This window comes from Enhydra lutris, unplaced genomic scaffold (genome assembly GCF_002288905.1).
Source record: "Enhydra lutris kenyoni isolate GAN:26980312 unplaced genomic scaffold, ASM228890v2 scaffoldscaffold25, whole genome shotgun sequence".
In the NCBI taxonomy this organism is placed as follows: Eukaryota; Metazoa; Chordata; class Mammalia; order Carnivora; family Mustelidae; genus Enhydra; species Enhydra lutris.
The window spans coordinates 5,869,550-5,887,494 of record NW_019154109.1 but is presented as its reverse complement, the minus strand read 5'-3'; the positions used below and the strand labels follow the sequence as shown (position 1 = coordinate 5,887,494).

At 41.5% G+C, this 17,945-nt stretch overlaps 1 protein-coding gene across 6 annotated transcripts in view; it reads right to left on the bottom strand.

Annotated features, from left to right (window-relative positions):
- The window catches only part of LOC111151011 (protein phosphatase 1 regulatory subunit 12B), a 215,369-nt gene that overhangs the window by 23,557 nt on the left and 173,867 nt on the right, over window positions 1–17,945 (bottom strand). For all 6 annotated transcript variants that reach the window (XM_022508707.1, XM_022508709.1, XM_022508710.1 and 3 more), the window contains one exon: window positions 974–990. In XM_022508707.1, the coding sequence (XP_022364415.1) occupies window positions 974–990 (17 nt within the window). The remainder of the gene's footprint in view (window positions 1–973; window positions 991–17,945) is intronic.

The window sequence follows — 17,945 nt, the reverse complement described above, 5'->3', positions numbered from 1 at the left end:
AATGGTTATTATAATGTAACAGAATTTAAAAAAAATTAACTATAGCAAAATACCATTCTCCACCGGTTTTGCAAAGCTAATTTTCTGCTGGGTTAGATGTAAATTATTTATCTTCAGCCTGCGCCTGGTGAGAGGGTAAGCAGAGGAAGAATCCACGCAAGTTTACACATTTTGAAATATATATTAAGGTAGGATAAGCTCAATTATCAAATAAATTATAAGACTCATTTGTTTTATGTTATCCCATAACTACATTTCCCCTCAATCTCTTCTTAGTTTCTCTATCAGAGGAAAAGTGGAAAGGGAGAGGTTCATACTTTTGGCTCCACAGTCTTTATATTTTTTTAATTTGTTCTTCAGGAAGATCAGTTTTGTATCCTCAGATGCTAGGTGAAAAATTAGGATCATTCCCCAAACTCTGATCTGTTTCCTTAATTTTTCAGCACTTGCAACTCTGGTCTTCAGCTCATTCAATAAATTATTACAGAGCACCATCTAGGTACAAGGAATTGTGTTAGGTTCATTATTAAGTGACAGTATCTAAACGCAATCACAATTCAGGCACGTACCCTGCAACAAAGTCTTCCCTGAACCACCAGATTAGGCTAATGGCCTTTTCTCTCTGCTCATAATACCTGTCCATACTACTATCTTGGCCCTTACTGAAGGTGAGGATAGGGTTTTATTCAAGTTGTTTCTGTAGCACAGTGCCTGGTAGGTGCTGTAGGAAAACTGATGTGGTGGAAGTACATAAACCGAATTGGAAGGAGGAGACTCTGAAGGCAGGAGGTGAGTTGAAAAGCTGCGGCATTAACTTGGGCAGGAAATAACAGAAGTCTGAACTACCGTGGTGGCTGAGGAAATGGAAGGAAAGGATGTGAGAAATATGAGCGTACGATATAAAGCTAAGTTCAATTAGACATGCACTTCTCACAAGTATTAAGCATGCATATAAAACAGGGAAAGGTCTTACCTAGAAAGTCTTTCATGCTAGAGAAAGGAAGAGACAAAACAAAAAACCAGCATTAGCAAGGGACTGATAATTATTATTTCCATTTACAAATGCACTTTTCAAATCAGATGTCTCAACTTCACAGTTGGAGGTACGGGTGCAATTTAAGAAGAGCAATTCAACGGACAGCACAGAAGGCTACTTAGCCAGTCTTCCATGACTCAGTAGATTTGAGACTTTGGGGAAAGCATCTTTTCAAACTGGAAGTCAGCAAACTGTAAAATGATCAAAAACTGCACCCCCACTCTTATCCGCGCCACCCAACAAACCATCCTTGTGTTCTAGGAGGGACTGATTTTCTGTGTGGCATTTAGCCTCTCTGGATCTCAATGTCCATTCTATTAACTTCCTTTGGTTCACAAACCCCCAGCCCTGCCCTGAGTACTGCAATCTACAAATATTAAAACAGAGGACAGTTCCTGGCTTTACCCTAGACCCCTAGTGAAGGGTGAGTAAGAGGGTGGGGGGAACAGGAATCCTAGTCCCTAGGAGGGTGGTTAGAAAATGAAAAGAATAAGAAAGTACTTTGAGGTCCCAGCAGAAAGGAGTTTTGTAGATGCACACTGTAAGCTTGGTTATCTACCGATGGTCTATCTATGGTTGTAAACAAACAATAATTACGTTGATATTTTACATTTTTAAAAATCATAGATGACCATTACCCTCTTAGTTCCACTTTTTTTTTTTTTTTTTTTTTTTTAAGAACTCAGGCAAACAGAAACTCAGTTGATTTCAATGTATTTACTTATTTTCTCTTTGGAGATACTGAAGAACAATAAAGTCCTCAATGACACAGAAGAGGAGGAGGAAGGGAAACAAGGGCCCAATAATCTACAAAATGAATAATAAATTCTTTGACTACTGAGGGCTCGCTCAATGATACTGCTTTGTTGTAGAAGCATTACACAGTCCCTGGAAGCCACTGGTCTGCCAACCAACAGAGCATGGCAGTACAATACAGAACCACCCCCTAAAGCGGTCCAGAAGTGTTTGCTGAAAGGAATTCTCTCTCTAAATCATGAGTATATTCATAAGAATTCTTTTGTGTACTTTCAAAATGCACATATCCCAACGTCAATCCTAGAGACCCTCTTTCCCAAGGTCTAGAGTAGTGCCTTCTGACATGTATTTCTTTATAAAGTCCCCCAGGTGATTCTGTTTTACAGCCCTGGCCAAGCACCACTGGACTAAACAAAGGCTTTCAACATGCGGATGTGGACCGCTGGAGATGGGGAAGCCAGTAAGAAAAGTATATGGTGCATCTTTAGCCTTCTCAGACGCCTGGAGTATCCTAAGCTTTCAAATCTGGAATTGAGGAATTTCCGTCTCACATTTATAACTTATCTTCAGTGAGAACCATATGCCTAGCCTACACTATCAATGACTACCCTATCAACATTAACTAGGGTTGTTTCTCTCTCTCTCTTTTTTAAGATTTTACTTATTTGACAGAGAGAGAGAGAGATCACAAGTAGGCAGAGAGGCAAGTAGAAGGAGGGGGAAGCAGACTCCCTGCTGAGCAGAGAGCCCAATGTGGGGCTCGATCCCAGGACCCTGAGATCACTGACCTGAGCCAAAGGCAGAAGCTTAACCAACCGAGCCACCCAGGCGCCCCTAGGGTTGTTTCTCTTACTTAAATCCTATTTTTAAACAAAGACACTAAATTTTAATCACCTCTTTAGAATTTAATTAACATATAAACACGTTTCAAGTCTACTCAAGTAAAACTGAGATGCTACACTGTAGGCAATGCCCACTCACCAGCTTAGTGATAAGGTCTAGCCTTTAAGGCATCTGGGTGAATTCAAATTCATATCCCAGGAGGACTGTAAACTGACATGCCAAAGATTCATGAATTAAGAATCAACTCCATACCAGCAAATGGTAAGGGTCTACTGAATTTAAGAACCCACTGCACGCAAAGCCCTGCAGAAGAGGTCCCAAGGAAGAATGCCCAGAATAGGCTGCATTAGTCAGGAGAGCACCATGAACAGAATCAACAATCGTCTGAAGCGATGGGAGGAACCCAGGTGAGCAAGTGCGCTCACCAGTGGGCTCCAACCACAAAGGCTTCCTGAAACTCATGAATTATGAGAAGAGTAGGTTAGAGAAATACAAAGATATACATACATACATTTAAAAAAGATATGTTGTTGGGGTGGGGGGTCCTTAATGCAGTGATCCATGCATTTATTCCCAGTGACACCTTCAGTGCCAGAACATGACAGGTGCTTGGTAAAGACTCCCTGAACTAAACTGTTAATGTTTCTGGGAAAGAGTGGGATGTCCTTGGCTGGACCTCAGCTCTAATTGTTGCTTTGACATCTTTTAGCTATGGGACCTTGTGCAAGTTACCAGCTACTCTTGTGGTAAAAATTAAATGTGATAGTTACGAGGAAGTACATTCTTAAAATGTCGGCTTCCTCTCCTGCCCTGACCCCCCACCCCCATTCCCTTTCTGGTTGTAGAAATACTATACTGGCTGCTGATGTCCGTTAGAGCAGTAAGTTAGCTTAGGACCTTTGATTCAGGGAACTGAGCTCACAGACAACCAAATGAAACAACAATTTAACAATTCAGGAGACCACTTACTTTCTCTTGCTGCTTCTAGGCAGAGCTGCCTTTTTCAAATTTCATTATCCATATGAGATAATCATTCTTCCCCCACCTACCCCCTTGGGAGAACCATTCTTGTCAGTCTCTCCAAGACAGACCTGCCACACCATGTCTTAGGTATGGAAAAGGACCCATGTATAATCAAACTGCTCTGCCTTGTGCCTTCTTTTGCTTCCTCCTAACTGAAACAGAAGCTTACCTTGCATGGTATATGCTGACTGAGACCTCATTCATTTACTGACAGATCATGTTTATCTATGGACTTTGTTATTCCTAAAATGTGGGCCCTCACTTGAAAATGCTTTAGTTTCCTCCTTGTAAACATCTAATTTGTTGGGTAAGATTTTAGCTACATCTTCAGCTTTAAGTCCAGCAGGCCCCATAGACTCTGGCAGTTCCCTCTAGAGTGAAGAAACAGTGTTTCTTTTCACGAAGACAAGGAAATTAGGATTTTACCAGGTATCAGTTTTAGCTATTACATAGACATCGAAGCATGCTAATCATTTCCACTGACTTATTCCTTATAAGAATGACACATAATTAACCTTTCTCATTTAGGATGGTCTGGAAACACTATGAAGCTTTTTATGTCCTGTCGTCACCCCCAAGAAAGTTCTCAGACAGATATGTGACTGCACAGTATGACTGGATATACCGTCTGGCCACCACTGAGGAGGCTGATATAAAATATTAACACTTAAAAACAAGAAATAGGTTAGAGCTACCACGCAGCAATCAGGTTCCTGGATGGGAAAAGGCAGATTCCACTGGGTTTTCGAGAGGCCTAAATGAATTTCTCCACAGAGGACAGCATGCCGAGAAAGGTACTGCTAAGGGTGCTCAAGCCTGTGCCTGCTGTACCAGTTCTGTCCCTCCAGGCACACTTGTAGGAGAGAGCGCCCACAGACAGCCCCGTAGAAGCTGATGAAGGACACTGATTTCCACCTGCTGGGAGCAACTGAAAGCAAGTATCACAGTCTGCTGTTTATAATTTTTTTTTTTTAAAGATTTTATTTATTTATTTGACAGAGAGATCACAAGCAGGCAGAGAGGCAGGCAGAGAGAGAGGAGGAAGCAGGCTCCCCGAGAGAGCAGAGAGCCCGATGCAGGGCTCGATCCCAGGACTCTGAGATCATGACCTGAGCCGAAGGCAGCGGCTTAACCCACTGAGCCACCCAGGCGCCCCTGCTGTTTATAATTTTTTAAGGCATGTTAAGATTTGCGTTATCAATCGATTTTGGGGTGAACTTTAATAAAAAAAAAAAAGTCTAGGTGATGAGTGATCCAGTAGACATGAGGGAAGATGATGTCCCTAGATCCAGATACTCAAGAAAGCAGGACTTCCAGTTAATCCTTGCTCTCTCCTCACTACTTCGGACATTCCTCCCCCTCCTCCAGCTTTCACCAGACCTTTGGAGCTATCTGGACTCCTTGGTTGGTTTTTTTTTGGTTTATTTTTTATTATTTATTATTTTTTTTATTATAGCTTTCAAGGGCTACCTTAGGTATGTCCTGGGAAGGCCAACCCAACCAATTAGAGGAGAGCATATCAACCTTATGAACTGAGATGTGGATACAATAGAGGCAGCATATTAGCATAACACAGTATCATTCCAAAGAAAGAAGACAACTGGGATTTCTAAAGGTGATGGTATTCTCACTATAACAGCAATTAGCTTAAGAGGAGTGCTCCTATAGGCTGAAAGTACACAGGACATGGGGCATGTGGGAGGCTCAGTTAAGCAGCCCACTCTTGATCTCAGGGTTGTGAGGTGAACCCCTGTGCTGGGCTCCACACTGGGTATGGAGCCTGCTTAAAATTCTCTCTCTCTCCTTTCCCCCGTGCCATGCTCCCCCCTTCCCTCTCTAAAAACAACAACAACAAAAAAAAAAACCACACAGGACTTAGGGTACAATTTCCCAGCTTCTAATAAAAACCTTTTCAGATCATACGTCCTCATTTTTTCATTGCTGGAGTATCTCTAGAAACTATTATTTTGTTTGGCTTCTTGATATTCTAGATAATCTGGTGTTTGATGAAAAAACACTGGTTAGGGGCGCCTGGGTGGCTCAGTGGGTTAAAGCCTCTGCCTTCAGCTCAGGTCATGATCCCAGGGTCCTGGGATTGAGTCCCTCATCGGGTTCTCTGCCCAGCAGGGAGCCTGCTTCCTCCTCTCTCTCTCTCTCTCTCTCTGTCTGCCTCTCTGCCTACTTGTGATCTCTGTCTGTCAAATAAATAAATAAAATCTTAAAAAAAAAAAAAACACTGGTTAGATTTAGGGAGAGAAAAGTTTGGGTTTCTTGGTTCTTGGGTAAAAGGAGCAGAGCTGCTGAACTGGTGAAGACTTCACTTCAATCTTCCCTTTTCATCCTGCTGTCGATCAAACTAAAGCACAGGTCACCGTTATCCTGACACTGCTTCTCATTCTACAAAGCTGCCTGCCATCCCTGCAGGGAGACTACTGAGTGAATGTGGAGAGAGGGAGACAAGAGAGAGTGGTAGTTTGCCTAAGTGGTCTCAGGGGGAACAGCAAGCCAGGAAGTGACATCATAAAAGGTAAGCAGAACACAGGCTGGGGAAATGAACACTGAAGGTTTTCCAAGAGAAGATTCTAAGAAGTCAGCCTATTGGGCAGCAAATAAGGAGAAGCCCTACAACACAGGGCTCTGGGACGCTAGCCAAATCTAGGATCTTCTGGAAGCTAGGAATGTGAGTTCCTCTTACCTATGTTCTGGCCATAGCCCTATCTTTCTCTGCAGGGTCTCTCTTTTATTTGTTTTTATTTCTAAAAAAGATTTCATTTATTTATTTATGAGAGAGAGGGCAGGGGGAGCAGACAGAGAGGAACAAGCAGATTGTGCACTGAGTGGAGAGCCCAATGTGGAGCTTGATCTCAGGACCCTGAGATCATGACCTGAGCTGAAATCAGGAGTCAGACGGTTAACCACCCAGGTGCCCCCCTGGGCTCTGGCTTTTAAAAAACAACAGTTACTCTTAGTCTACTCTTTCAATAGGGTCTGAAGAGCTCATCTGTACATGATGACATCATATATTTTAGAGAAGGCATGAGTACTCTACCCTACTTGCAGTTAACACACATGTTGTTATGTTAGGTGCTTTAGTCAGGAAGTCGTAGAAGGCACTTCTCTAAGTGTTTTAGTTAAAGAGTGTTCCTCTACCTTCTACTGAAGACGAATGATGGAGAAACTCTTCGGTACATCTGAATGATATAAAAACTGTTCACAGAAGGAATTAATTTCACAGCTTTTTAGGGCCCAACTGGGGGCACTAGGTATTGTGAATGAGACCCTGGAGTGGTAAAGACTAAGAGATTTTCAGAAACCACCAGGAACACAGAAAACAGAGATAAAAAGAATGATCAGCTACATAGGCCATATTAAAAAGTGCTCCAAAACCAAGAAGTGGGCTCTCTCCTTTCATGCCTCTTGAAATTCTCCCATAATAATTTCATTGGTTGGGACCTGTTTCTGATCAAAGAACAGAGTGAAGATCGTCATTAATTCAGACGGCAATCCTGGAAAGGGACGGGAACCAGGCTGGTTTTGATTTGTGAAATGTGTAGGGCTCTCAGAACACCAGAGACTGGCTTAGAAAATTCCCCACAAAAGCTTTTAACTTGAAAGTTATCAGGAGTTCAGGAAGGCACGTAATTAAAACCAAACTCTTCCGACCAAGTTTAAAATAAAATTGTGGCTCTGGAAAGCTGGGCCCAAGGGAAAGGAATGAGACTAAGTCACATGTCTTCTGCCAAGACTGAAAGGGGTTTAACTTATGCTCCTTTGGAGTTAGGGCCTGACCCCAGAGTGATGGGAAAAAATCTCCTATTTACATTTTCCCTGAAAGGGACTAAGCAGAAAGAACATTTTATATCATGTTTTCGTGCACTAGCGGAGCCAGGGGAAACAATTTGAGCTATTCTGGGATGGCCTATAGAGAACCAGCCTTTCCCTTCAGTGTTCTCAGATTAATGACTGATGATGAACAAGTCAAGGATGGGAGTGTGGTTGCAACATGGACCTTTCGGATTTGTAGGGCTACTGCAAAGCTACTCAATATCAGAGCTAATTGACAAGTAATAGAATTCTGTAACTTCTTGAGCTTAAGAATCATTCTGATTTCCTACTTATGTCTCAGAGAGACAAAATTTTCCTAGCTTTCTACCTTAAGGGAAGAATACTCTTTACAACTCAAACAGATGGGACTTGAGTAACTTGAAAGGAGAGGCTCCTGGTCTAGCTTGAAAGGGATCTTTCTGAATCTATATTGTTCTAGTAATAAACTTGGGGATCCTGCACAATTTGGAAAAATACAGGGGGGGCGGAGAAAAACTTTCAAGACTTACACAAAGGTGTGACAGGAAAGGATAGTGATGATGAGGCCTATATCAGGGTTTTTCTCCACATCTAAAAAATTAATATTTCCTTAATACCATTAAAAAAAATCTCACTTGTATTAGCTTTCTATTGCTGCTGTGAGAAATTATAATAAAGTGTAGTGCCTCAACACATCCATTTGTTATCTCACAGTTTTTGCAGGTCAGAAGTCCAGCATAGGTCTACGGGGTTCCCTGTTCACGTTCTCACTGGGCAGAAATCAAGGTGTCTACTGGCTGGGCTCCTAGCTGGAGGCTCGGGGAAGAATCTGCTTTTAAGATCATTCACGGTGTTGGCAGAATCCAGTTTCTTGCGGCTGTAGGTCTTAGATCTCCACTGCCTTGCTGGCTGTCAGCTGGAGGCTGCTCACTGCTCCTACAGGTGTCCACATTCCTTCCCACAAGGCCTCTTCTATCTTCAAGCCAACAACAGCAGACTGAGTCCTTTTCACACTTCAAATTTCTGTGGCTTCCCTTCTGTCATCAGCCAAGAAACTCTCTGCTTTTAAGGGATCATGTGATTAGATCAGGCCCACCCAGAAAAATCCCCCTGTCTTAAGGGGAATTGTGCCACATGACATAATCAGAGGAGAACTATCTCATCATATTTCTGAGCTTTGGAGATTAGGCCAGGACATCTCTGTGGAGCCATTTTAGAATTCTAACTAGCACAAGGATCCTTCTTTAAAAAACACGTGGTCTAGGGGCACCTGGGTGGCTCAGTGGGTTAAGCCTCTGCCTTCGGCTCAGGTCATGATCTCAGGGTCCTGGGATGGAGCTCCGCACTGGGCTCTCTGCTGAGCAGGGAGCCTGCTTCCCCTCTCTCTATTTGCCTCTCTGCCTACCTGTGATCTCTGTCAAATAAATAAATAAAATCTTAAAAAACAAAAACAAAAACAAAAACACGCGGTCTAGTTTATAACTTCCTCAAAATAAGAAATATCAATAGTACATATGGCCAATCAGCTGCAGTTATGTGATGATATGCGTTCAGAACTAGAATAATGCCGAGGACGTGGTCTTGCACTGGGGAGAAGCGTCTGTCCGTGCAAGCAGATGCTGTGTGTGAGAGTGTGCGTCCAAGTAAAATTTAGCTTTTAGAAGGATTAAATTACATATAACTTTATCATACTATACTCCTTGATTTGTCTTTCCCAATTATTTAATTCCCGTGGAACATAAGCAAGAAAGTCAATAAATACAGTACTTAACATTCAGTTTATATCATAAATTTTTTTTTTTTAAAAGTTTTCAGAGTGAGCGCACTTAAGTGGAGGGAAAGGAAGAAGCAGACTCCCTGGAGGGCTTGTTGCCCTGGGCCTATACTCTCTTTCTCTCTCTCTCTCGCTCTCTCTCTCTCAAATAAATAAATAAATAAATACAATCTTAAAAAAAAAAAAAGAAAAAGGCTCTGCAGTAGACGCTGTTACTGATCACCACTAACACCTACTTTAGGCATTAACCTCTCCATTCCCAAAGCCTGGGAAAAGACGGATTTTTTTTTTTCTTAACATGGTAAGTGTCCTTGTATAACAAACAGCCTGCTTGAGCAGCAGTTATTTTAGATTTAGACAGCTACGATCAAATCAAAACCTTTGCAAGGGGGTTAGTGAGGCTCTCCAGACCTCACATTTCAAGAAGAAATAAACACTTGGGAACCTAAATAACATAAGGTAAACGTTTTTACTTCTAAGTAGGTCCCACATAAGGTCAGGCACTTTCTCTGCTCTTAGCCTTTTCTCCTCCTGTCCCCAAAGAAGCCAAAATATTAACTCATGTATCTTGGAGCTACCGATGCACTAGCCAACTGCAATGAGCAGGTATCTGAATTGTCCCGGGAAGACCTATGGTTGGCCTTCATTTCAGAAATAGGGTTTTCTAGTATGTGGCCTTTGACTCCTTTCCAGGTGCGCAAATGGGATAGGAACAGAGAGACCAGATCTTAATTAGGAAGCAGTGTTCATTCCTTGTATGTATATTAAATACCTTTGTGTGCCCAGCTCTGTGAGTGATATTTAGAGGAAAAAATAGATATGTGCGGAACCTAAGACATGGTTCTCTAATGTCAAAGAGCTCTTCTTTGGGAAGGAAAGAGAAGCATATTCATAAAACAATGAGAGAATGATGCAAGAAACTGATCAGACACTAGATTTTCTGCTAAGTACAGCAAATAAAAAAGTAGCCAGAAAAGAGAGAGACCAATACCGACTACAGATTTTCCATAAGGTTTCATGGAAAGAACAGGCCTAACGGGTTCACCAGTCTGGAGTTTGAAACTAGGTGGTCATGAAGAAAGACACTATCATGAATGACTTGTAAGAAGTCTGGCACAAGTTGGGTCCTTATTGGGGCCATAGTTATCCCTAAGTGCTACTGGAAACTCTAAAAGATAACTCAAGCTTTTTTTTTTCCCTTTGCATTCTTTCACTAAATTTGATTCCACTGAATTTGATTCTTCCACTAGAAATGTTTTATACCCCCCATATAGACCTTAGGTATTAGATACATAAGATTCTTTGGATTTAGGGGGCTAAATTTTTCTCCCCAAACAAAACAGGTAATTCAGAATGAAGAAATTTGGGAGAGGGGAAGTATTTGTAGTCTGTTTGATTTTTGGCAGGAGAAGGGTCCCTCAGATAAGAAAATCTTCAATAATTCAGGCTCTTCAAATTCAGAACTTGTTATAACTTAACAAGTCCTGAATTCAAGCGTATCTTTGTACCATCTTTTACTTATTTATTTATGGGTGGGGAAGGGCAGAGGGAGAGGGAGAGGGAGAGAATCTTAGGCAGGCTCTACACCTAGCACAGAGCCCAATTCTGGGCTCAGTCTCACAATCCTGAGATTATGACCTGAGCCAAAATCAAGAGTCAGATGCTTAACCAACTGAGCCACCCAGGTGCCCCTTATACCACCTGTTTAAAAATTACTTTATAAAGCAAATTATAGTAGCATAAGCGGAAGAAGAGAAATAACCTTATTAAAGGATCTACTTTTGAGCACTTAGAGCTTTGGCATAATTACTTATATACAATTAATACACTCACTAAAAAGTCTAGATTACTACCTTAAAGGGTATAGCAGATCTTCACTCCTTGGCAATAGTTCATCACAGATACTTACAAATAATAAAACTACCTATTTTGAGATGATGCAAAATTCTGACTTTTGACTAGTTTAGATTTGTTTCTTCCTAACTTATTCAGTAAAGCTTTTGTTCCTTTGATAAGGTTTACTGATGACAGTCTCTTTTCGAAATAGGTTCAGTGGGCAGGGTACTAGCTGTAATTCGGAGTTGTCTACTGGAGACCGGAGTCTCGCTAGCCTGGCTAGATGGCTTACTGGTTAAGCACTCCAGCATTTACTTGTTAGGTGGTCTTAGCTAATTATTAACCTCTCTCTGCCTCAGTGTCCTCATCACTACAGCAGGGGAAATAGTACCCAGTGTATAATGTTATCAAAAACACTAAATGAGACAATAAACTTAAGTGCTTGGGACTGTACCTGGCATACAGCGAATGTTCTATAAATGTCAGCTACTGATATTACCACAATTTCTCTGTTTTTTAATTCTCTCTTCCACTCCTGTTTGGTCCTTTGGCTCTGCCAATGCTTGTCGGCAGCAAGAGTAAAGAGCTCAAACAAATTCCTTGGCACACAAGTAAAGGGTTTTGATTATTTGTAGATTTTGATAATCCAGGCTAATTCCTACTTACCCTTTCTAACCTACAGACATTGAAGGTCATTATTTTACTGTCTGGAGAGTTATACTCCCAGATAACCAACAACATGAAGTCAACAAACACAAAGGTGTGAAGAGTCCTGTATGAAAATATTGCTTTCATAATGAACCATAAAGGCTAAGGTCCAGCCATACTTTTAGTATCACCATCTAATCACCGCACTGGTAGAACTCCCTGCATTGTGTAACCAAAGACGATGGGCTGTGATGAGAATTAATGCCCCAGTTGTGGATAACTGCCACTCACTGCATAATAAACAGGTTAAGAACAGAAACAAAAAAGGGCTGAAAAAGAACAAAAGGGGATGAAAGCCAACTCCGGTTGCTTCCCTTGGGTCTTCTGACAATAATTAGTTGTCTGTTCACACAAATATTATGACTGAGAAAGAGAAGTGAAAAACAAAGCTGAATAAATTGAAAACTTTTTCAAATTCGAAAAACAACCCCAGGTTGCACAGCTGATTATGTACAGAAAATAAAACGAGAACCCTAAACTCTTAACTGACCCTAAACTGACCTCCTAAATTTCTGGATTCTTCGGGAACTAAAGCTTATCACCGTTAACAGAGGGGACTACAATACCTCCAAACAAACAAACAAACAAACAAATAAACAATATATAAGATCTGCTTTCTGTGCAGTAACTGAATAGCAAAAACAACGGGAAGAAGCCACACGTTGTTACTACCTCCCCCACCTCAAGGTTTTATTCTCAGCTCCCTTATGTTATATCTACTCCTCAGACAAGCTCACTACTCCCATAGCTTAATCATAAATATCAGTGTTTTCAGCCCATACTTTTCTCCTGAGCTTTAGACCAAATTCTTCCTGGATACCACTACCTGGATGTTCCAAACCTCTAACATATCCAAAAGTGAAATCATTTCCCCCACTTCATGCCTTTTTTTCCCCCTCCCCCGTATGCCAACTAAGTTTTGTCACGCCATCTTCTACTGAGTCACCTAGACCAGAGACCTGGGAGTCATCCTGGACTCTGCCTTCTCACAAGTTCATCCTTAGCCCTATTCTATCAATTCCCAAGTCTTGTCAGTTCTACCTTCTAAACAGCTGAATGCTTCTCTGTTCTGCCTGGATAATGTCTTTGTTCAGGCCCTTATCAATTCTCACTGGAGTATAGCATTCGGGGCAACGGACTTAACCTCTAGACTCCCCCCGCTTCAATCCTGCCTCCACAGATGCCAGAAATCTCTCAAATAAGCAATTCTGATCACAGCAACTTTACAATCCTTTATCTACAGGATAACTCCCCAAATCCTTAGAATGACATATTAAGCCCCATGTGACCTGGCCCCTGCTATGTCTCCAGTTTCATTTCCTAATATACTCTTAAATATATCTTTTGTTCTAGCCACACTGATCTGCAGATCTCAAAATAATCCTATACTTTCTCATACATATTTTTCCCACTTTTGTAATGTAATTTCCTCCTTCTTCAACCACCTATCTTCTATTGTTCTTTAAACATCCGGCTAATGCATTTACACTTGACTTATCTCTTAAAACAAAAACACCTTGTACTTGATTTTCTTTTTCATCTCTCTAGTTAGACTGTCAATTCCCTGAAGGCAGGGACTGTATCTATCATTTCTGAATTCCAGTGTCCAGCATAGGGCTTTTGCACAGCAGATGCTCCAGGAATGTTAATGGTGAGAAGACTGAAAATAGAGTAGGTGGCCTTGATAAACATTTATCATGGAACCAGAAAATTGGAGGCCCAAGGGTAGGGCATGGCTTGCCTCTCTGTGTTGTCACATGGAAACTCCACGAAAGGAACTGATGCCTTCAAAACTCTCAGTCTCTCTGGTCGAAAAACCATGACTTCAGATGCCATCTCATACAGCTTTTTTTTTTTTTTTTTTTTTAAGATTTTATTTATTTATTTGACAGACAGAGATCACAAGTAGGCAGAGAGGCAGGCAGAGAGAGAGGGGAGGAAGCAGGCTCCCTGCGGAGCAGAGAGCCCGATGTGGGGCTCGATCCCAGGACCCTGGGATCATGACCCGAGCCGAAGGCAGAGGCTTTAACCCACTGAGCCACCCAGGCGCCCCATCATCTCATGCAGCTTTATGTAGAACACTGGTTAATGAGTCCAGCACCTCAGATTCCAAATAGGGAAACCGCTTTTGTTTCTACAGGTTCTACTACTCTTGCTTAGGAGGGTCCTTGGGTTATAGAATTACTGCCATTGACTTTTCTTGAGTGGAATTTAAAAAGAAAACAGATACGGTAGTGGTTTTCATTAGGAAAAAAATGGTTCACAGATTGCATCCTTCATTAGCCTTTTTCACCCAGACAAATGTTTCTCATTCCATGACAATGGATTATAAAGCAAAGTGAAGTATGAATTCCAGATTGGTAGTGCCCAGATGCAGAATGAGAGGTAGAAAGGACAGGATAATACACTAAAGAACTGTTTGGTATTTGCCACAGGAGAGCAGAAAGGACATGCAAAGAATGACTATCAATAATGAATGGTCTGGAAGGCTAAGAGGCTGAGGGGAGGCTGTTAACCTGAGAGGTCTGTGAAAGCAGCAATCCTTTATCACTCACTTGTTTACCAAATGTTCCCTGATTAGTCTGTAGAACTGGTTATAAAACAAAACAAGTTGGTTAATTGTTCCCTTTATTTATATTAATGGCTGGGGTGAAAAATGTTATGAAAAATCTCTACATTTTCAGTTGAGATATAAATCCTGAAGGAGTAACAATCCAGATTAAATGGGAAAAATGCTACGGATCTTGCTTTATAGATGCAGGCCCAATCCTATTATCATAAATACCAAGCACTTCAATGAAAATCTGTCTAATTAAAAGATTCCCAGGGTTCAGCTGATGACCTACCTACTTCAAGAATGTTCCATATAATAAGTAAATATCAACTAAGCCCTACAAAGTGGACACTCTTTAGTATTTTATTATTTTTGGATATACCTATATTGAAAAATATGTTGTTAAATTAGCAAATAATAATTTGAGACCATTGACCAATGATTGATTACCTGGCTCTTGTTTTCAAGATGATTTAGAACTGCTAAGCCATCTAAATTGACTAATTTTTAAGTTAACAGAATTTATATACTTGAGACCCAATAATATAAATGCTGAGGAAAAAGCAAGAGCTAGAGGTGTTTAATGTATTTGTAGTTCAGAATTATTATTTTTTTCAATGTTGGAAAATTACATCAAAAGGAAGTTTTATTTTTGTTTTTTAAAGATTTTATTTATTTATTTGACAGAGAGAGATCACAAGTAGGCAGAGAGAGAGAGGGAAGCAGACTCCCTACTGAACAGAGAGCCTGATGTGGGGCTCGATCCCAGGACCCTGAGATCATGACCTGAGCTGAAGGCAGAGACTTAACCCACTGAGCCACCCAGGCAGCCCAAAAGGAAGTTTTTCTACTAATTGTGTGAACCCAGCACCTCACGTAGTTGTTTTAGAGTGTGAGAACAGAGGCTAAGCCTTCAAATTCTCATACATAAATCACTGGTGTGGTTCCCATTAGAAATTTGAGTGAATTGGGGCACCTGGGTAGCTCAGTCGGTTAAGTGTCTGCCTTCCGCTTAGGTCATGATCCCAGGATGCTGGGACTGAGCTCCACATCAGACTCCCTGCTCAGCCAGGAGTCTGCTTCTCCTTCTCCCTCTGCCTCTCCCCCGAGCTTGTGCTCTCTCTCTCTCTCACCCTTTCTCAAATAAATAAAATCTTTTTTAAAAAATAAAATGACTATTCTCAATGGTATGCTCTTAATATTGCTGTTTTGGTCTCTGTTGACCCTGAACAGTGAAATTATTTTTTTTTAAACAAGTCTTTGGGCTTTCACACTAGGTCAACATCTCTTTTGTCTCTAAAATTTGTGGAGCTCCCTGAATAACAGATCTACTCATCTCTGATTTTTTTACTCAGGGAAAACAGAACAACTTCCAGACTGACTCAGATATCTTTTCTTTTCTTTTTTTCAAGATTTTATTTATTAGAGAGACAAAGAGAGAGAGCATAAGCAGGGGAGGGAGACAGAAGGAGAGGGAGAAGCAGGCCTCCACAAGGGCCTCAATCCCAGGACATAGCCATTTTAGAGTGCGGTGAGGATACTAAAAGAATGGATGATGGAGGGCCGCCTGGAGGGCCGCCTGGGTGGCTCAGTGGGTTAAGCCGCTGCCTTCGGCTCAGGTCATGATCCCAGGGTCCTGGGATCGAGTCCCGCGTCCGGCTCGCTGCTCAGCAGGGAGCCTGCTTCCCTTCCTCTCTCTCTGCCTGCCTCTCTGCCTACTTGTGATCTCTCTCTGCCAAATAAATAAAATCTTTAAAAAAAAAAAAGAATGGATGATGGATATTTTCGTTATGGAAAGAGAGGGGTGTATTTTTAAAAACCATGTTTAACGGTGTAATTTTGTGTTCAGAGAATGAAAAATATTATTTTCGAAATACAAATTAGAGGAAGTAAAATCTTAGCTGGTTAAGACACATACTATCTTCCATATGCTAGTGATTTTTCATTAGGGAGAATACTAGTTCTTTAATCTCTAGGCCAGCATTACATTTTTTTCTTAAAGATTTTATTTATTTATTTGACAGAGATACAGTGAGACACACAGTGAGAGAAGGAACACAAGCAGAGGGGTGGGAGAGGGAGAAGCAGACTTCCTGCTGAGCAGGGAGCCTGATGTGGGGCTCCATCCCAGGATGCCGGGATCATGACCTGAGCCGAAGGCAGACACTTAACCGACTGAGCCACCTAGGCGCCCCCATTATTACATTTTTATACTATTAAAAATGGTCCTAGTTTGCCAGGTACAGAAACACAGAATTACGCCATGTTAAAAGGATCAGAAGCTGATGAGAGTTGAAAAGTAAAGGTATGATAAGAGAGTTTCAGTTTTCTAGTACTGAGAAATCATCCTGTTGTTTGTTTTCTCGAGTTAAAAATCATACCTGTTTGAGTTACAGTTTACAGTCTGCCCAAGTTTGGTAAGAGGGACAGGAACAAAGGGACACACTACTGAAGTAAAAGTGCTCCATTTTGTGGACCTCAGTTGGAGGCCACCAAAAAGTACCCAACAGCTGTTGAGGGGAAAGCATTCTGTGGCTGCTGTTGCTTCTTTTTAAATAAGTGTATGTTTATAGTCTCTTTTATTTTTAATTAATATTAATTAATTGAGAGAAAGAGAGAGGGAGAGCGCATGTGTGTGCAGGGGGCGGGGCACAGGGAGAAGGAGAGAGAACCCCAAGTAGGCTTCATGCTCAGTACGGAGCTCAAACAAGGCTCTATCCCACGACACTGAGACCATGACCTGAGCTGAAACCAAGAGCTGGACACTCAACCAGCTGAGCCCCCATGGTGCCCCATACTCTGTGGCTTCCTAGAAAGGAAAGGCAGCAGCCTATGGAACTCTCCCAGAACTCAACAAGGATGACATATACCCTGGAGCCTCCCAGTCCTCTCACAGAAAGAAGTCATGAATGAAAGAGCTTTATAACAAAATCCTTTTGGTATTCCGGTAACTAAACATCTCAAGCTGATGTCCTAGACCAACATGTCACACACCAAATGCCACTCTATGGTAATTTATCCCATGAGAAAGACACTGAAAATGAATATAAAATAACTCAGAAATGCAGCAGTCAATTCTGGTTTCTTGCAGATGTTTCCCCCACAGCTCCCCAAATAAGGAAGTTGTGACCATCATGCTTGTTATTCTGTATATACAGTAGAGCACAATCTTGTTCCCTAGAAGGAACTGCTACCTTGCCTACTACCTAATATGCCCATCGGGCTTCTCATCGCTTGCTATTGGTAACAGTCCTCGCTTCTGTCAGTTTCCTACGGAGGCAGACACTAAATCAGACGCAAATTGCTTCCACAGAAATATGCACTTGAGAAAAAACTCAAGTGGATCTGCCTAGGACATTACAAACACCTCCGTACAGCTGGTTGTCAATAGCTAGGAGTTCTTTCTTTGCCTTTATAAGCAGGAAACTTCCTGATGGTGACTGAGGAGTAAGAAAGACTCCAAGTGTCCATAATTCCTTGCTCTGTTTTGTTTTTTCTCTCTATCACTCAACGGACACATAAAACAGGCAAGGGCATATTCTCTCTCACATTCACGAGGAACTTGCACATAACTGAAGTTTAATGTATATAGTTTCATGACCATTTGGGAG